Raw genomic sequence first — 4518 nt, 5'->3', positions numbered from 1 at the left:
GGATAAAAGGAAAAAAAAAAAAAAAAAAAGTGACAGATAAGGAGACTGCCTAGTGCAAAAGGAAATTAAGCTAATTGGACTTATTTATTTGTTCCTTGTAATACTGACACACAACTGCTTTCAGCAAATTAAAAATACTGCAGTGCTGTATTTGCTATTGGGACCAATGCAAGGAGAAGGGCAAAGGAGCATAAGAGCTTGAAATGGGGGGGGTTCTTACCACCACTGAGTCTTTAACTAAATATAACCTCTCTCTATCTCAGCCACCACTTCCCGCAAAAAAGCCAGTTGCTAATCTTTGTTCCAAGAAGCTGGGAGACTTTTCAGCTCCATTTGGCAGCCCAGAGAGTTCACCTTCAGTATTAATCGTTCATCACTCTGAAACACTAAAATAACTGGGGGACACTTTCCAAATGAGGAAATATTTGCAGAACTGATGAATAACCTTCAAATGAGCTGTGATCTGTTAGAAATGCAAGCTGCTGGTTCAAAGGCTTTGCTTTAGGAAACCTGCATAGTTGAGCAAGGGGAAAAGTCCCATCTTCAAAGGGACTAGGCCTGGGGTACTCCAGCAGATAAAGGCCAGATACACTGTTAGACAAGTCGTCTCCTTTGTGGAAAGCCATTTGAACCAACTGTTTGTGGGAACAATAAAAAAAAACAAAACCCTGCAACAAAACCGATTTGCTCTGGTAGCAACGGACTAGATGAGAAGAGTACAGCACTTTTCTTTGTGGTCCCAACACGACAGCCGAGATGCCGTCACACCACCTAGACTGATGGATGTTGGCAGTCACCCATATGCGACCCACTACACCAGTCCGCTCCAAGACTGCAGAGAGGGGGCTCACAGAAACGATGCATTCATTTGGATCATTTAGACTAGAGGTACACTCTGAATGCACCTCATGCTTAAACTAGACGTTACCAATGAAATCATACGGTTTTTGAAGATTTCAAAGCCCATTTACCCTTCGCTACTGATGCTCATGGCTCAGTCACTGTCACCTGCCTGAGAGAGCTGGAAACGTGGCACAAGGCCTGAGAGCAGAGCAGCCAGAACAGCTGGCTCCTTCCCACAAGGGAAGGGACAAGTCTGGGGGTGGATGGGCACAGGTGCCTCTGTCCTTTGCTAGCTGGCAAACTTGCATGGCTGTATGTGCAAGTACTCGGGGCGAGCTGGAGGATTTAGGTAAAAAAGAGATTGTGGAGAGACATTTTAAGACACTGGGCAAGACAGCTCTTGGGGAAAGTAGGAAGAAGGACACAGCACGGAGATAGAGAAAGGAAAGAGAAACTAAATAAGGGGACAAACAGGGGAACATCACACACCAAGTGCTTAAGTGGCAAGAAGCGACCGTCTGAGTGGAGCATAAATCCCATTGTGATTTAGAACAAAAGGTTCCCAGGCAAGCCAAGGTGCTTGGAAAATCTGAAGCTTTCAAGAGAGTAGAGAAAAGTCCAGGTCCAGCATTAGATGGGAACTGCATTTTGCATGTTCATTTAACAGAAAGTTGCCTGACAATGCCCAGTTACAGGCAGTGGCACGGCACTGATGCTTTTACACACCACAGCTGCAGTTTAGGGGACAGCCCTTTCTACAGGCATGAAGGCCAGGAGTTTTAGAAGAGGGCTGTACGAGTTACCTTGGGGGCTCACAAGTGTCTAAAGTTTTCCAATCCTGGATTGTGCTAATTTTTCACAACTTGATCAATGATAAAACAGACATGCACACAAGTTCATTTCATTTTCACTGCAAACAGCATGGGTGAGTTTGGTTTCTGCAGGAGTTTAAAAAAAAAAAAATCATCACAAAAACACATTTAATGGTGTCTGCTTCTGCCAACACTCATTTCCCACAGGAGCTAAATTGTCCAAACTGGTGTGAAAGGGACCGTCATTTTTAGCAGAGAAACTGAGCACTTAGAACCCCAAGAGGTGGGTTTTATTAAGAGTTTGGGCTCTGAAGCATGTGCCCTTCCCATTCAAAAAAAGATGCATGACCTGGACAATGGCAGCTGCTTAAGCAGCTGTTTCTTTTTCCTTTTTAAAAAAAAAAAAAGGGATCTAATAAACAGATGCTGCAGAGACAAGCTCTTAGATTTAGGATGCGCTATCCAGATCCACTCCATTCTCATGTGATGTGGTTTCCAGTTATCACTTAACAGTCACTCCACACTGGTGCAGAAAAACATAGGGTAGGTCTTTCCTGGTCCAGACTAACCTAGTACCTTCCATTACTTCAGCCAATAGACACCTTCTCTTTTTGCATGTTGCAAGCCTAAAGAAATGTGCTTTTTGAATTCAGATCCCTAGGGAAAAAAGCAGTGAAGAAGAACTTTGATTTTTCTCCTCTTCAAGTGTCACAGGTGTTTTATAACCATGCCCCCTTTCAGACATCAGAGAACAAAGCGACTAAAAGCACCCCCTCAGCAGAGCCAGCTGAAGCATGCCACACAGTGGGGCTCTGTGCTAACCCGCTGGAGCGGAGACATGGACACGGCCTATTGAGGATTCGATCTGATGCTTTATACAGCACAACATTGGTTGAACAGAAGCTTCTGGCTTAAGAGAAGTACGAACCGCTCTCTCGAGGAGGCCTCTGCATACATATTGAAGGTACTACACCTATCCGCTTCCCAGGCATTTCATGCCTGGCTCTCCAGTCAAGGTGTCAGATCATTAGCCCTTGCCACCTCTAGACCAGCGTTTCCCAATCAGTGCGCCATGGCACAAAAGTGCACCGTCAGAAGTGAACAGGTGTGCCTCGGGATTTTACCATGGCAATGAGCTACATTAGGGATGGGGATGGGGAATGCCTTAACAGGTGTGCTGAGGAAAAAAAAATGTCAGTGTGCCTTGGGCTGGAAAAGATTGGGAAATAGTGGTGTAGACTCTCAGGTTGATCTGAGTTGTGTATCAATGGCTATTTAGAAGATAAGTTCACCATGAACCAGAACTAGCCACAAGTAGATAGCAGCTGCTTCTAGAAGTCACCCTCCTAATGAGGGTTACAGCATCTTGCCCCTTTGACAAACATACACAGAGCCAATAAGCAAAGGGAAATAAACCCCTAATTCTTTATCTAATATTCCAGCTGTTCAAATCCTGCCACCAGCCTGTGGTCAGGAAGCTACCAACACGCAGACCTCCTGTTCCAATACGTGTCCAGAAGGACAGCCCCCTACTTGGTTCACCTTGGTGCATTTCCCCTCTCAGAGTCTTCCCCATTCTAGGATCCAATCCTCAAGAACAGCAGTCAGGCACCTGTGGCCACACAGCCCCCCAGCTTGGACAAAACCCACCTCTGCTTCCAATTTTACTCCATGAGTTTTCAACCGGGGAGAGGGGGGGTTGGAGAAAGAGAAATCCTTTGATTTGTTAGTTCAGTTGCTGAATCTTCTGCTCCAGCCTTTCGGCCAACAAAGTTCTGGCAGGAGGTGGGGAGGACGCCTTTGACCACTGCGTCACTAACAGCTCAGTCAAACCTGGGACTTTAAGGCCACGTCAAATTACACACATTTAGTCCCCAAGACCAAGGCCACCTCAGCCTGCCTCCAGCTTCCAGCCCACCCAGTCCTCCGAGTAAGCATGGCCCTGCCAAAGCAGTGACCCCCCCCACGTGTACCCAGTAACTCTGTGCATTGTGCCTAACATACTCCTGTTGCTTTTGTCTGCAGAACAGAAGCCAGTGAAGCAACAGAAAGGTCAGACACAAAACTCTGCAGTGATGCAAGTGGCAAGGCCACTGTGGATCACCTCCCAGGCAAGCACTGGAGGAACACAAGGGGGGCATATAAAGACCACAAGGAAAAGATGTGCTCAACTTCTCCTAGCAAGCCGAGACACCTACTCTCTCTGTGTTAAACTGAACTTCGTTCAGGTGCACAGCTGAAGAGGAGCAACAGGTCAGTCCACTGAGGGAGTCTGATCTCCAGAAAGCTGTGGATTTTACTACTCTTTTTCACTTTTCATCTAGCTTCCCTGACAGCAGGGAACGTCCCATACTTTGCACAGCAGCACAGGGTGATCCCTCTGTGCTCTCTGTAGTAGAAAGCCAGTGGCGCGGAGGTGGGGAAAACCCATTACGCAACGCTCCTACCTGATACAATCGGATGATATGGGGGTGGCAAAGCATCTTCATGATCTGAACTTCTCTAAAAATCTTCTTGAGGTTCTCTTCATCCAGCTGAGTCTTGTCGATGATCTTTATAGCAACCTGGCAGGAAGACAGACACAGGGTGTTTGTTCATTCAGCTCTTGGGATTAGGACAGTATTCATATTACCAAGGCTTGCAGGAGCCCAAGGCACAGCCAGGAGCTCCAGCCGTAAATGCCATTAACACCACAGATTTCTGCCCAGACAAGCTTACAGTCTTAGAACAGTCCAGCAGACAGAGGAGAACTCCCCCCCCGCACTTCAGTACAGGCCACGCACCAGGTAACACAGAGGTATTTTGCTTTGATGAGCAAAGGTAGCACCATACCAGAGGCGCACGGTGCTGACAGCCAAGGGGG

The 4518-nt window shown here is 46.9% G+C and overlaps 1 protein-coding gene across 2 annotated transcripts in view; it reads right to left on the bottom strand.

Moving 5' to 3' along the window:
- The window catches only part of SIK3 (SIK family kinase 3), a 58346-nt gene extending 54102 nt beyond the window's left edge, over positions 1-4244 (bottom strand). For both annotated transcript variants that reach the window (XM_019512361.1, XM_019512378.1), the window contains exon 1: positions 4103-4244. In XM_019512361.1, the coding sequence (XP_019367906.1) occupies positions 4103-4144 (42 nt within the window). In that variant the 5' untranslated portion in view covers positions 4145-4244. The remainder of the gene's footprint in view (positions 1-4102) is intronic.
- Between the last annotated feature and the right edge of the window lie 274 nt (positions 4245-4518).

This window comes from Gavialis gangeticus, unplaced genomic scaffold (assembly GCF_001723915.1).
Source record: "Gavialis gangeticus isolate Ggan-Ray unplaced genomic scaffold, GavGan_comp1, whole genome shotgun sequence".
NCBI lineage: Eukaryota > Metazoa > Chordata > Crocodylia > Gavialidae > Gavialis > Gavialis gangeticus.
The sequence above is the reverse complement of the archived record's forward strand: the minus strand, read 5'-3'. Positions and strand labels throughout refer to the sequence as shown.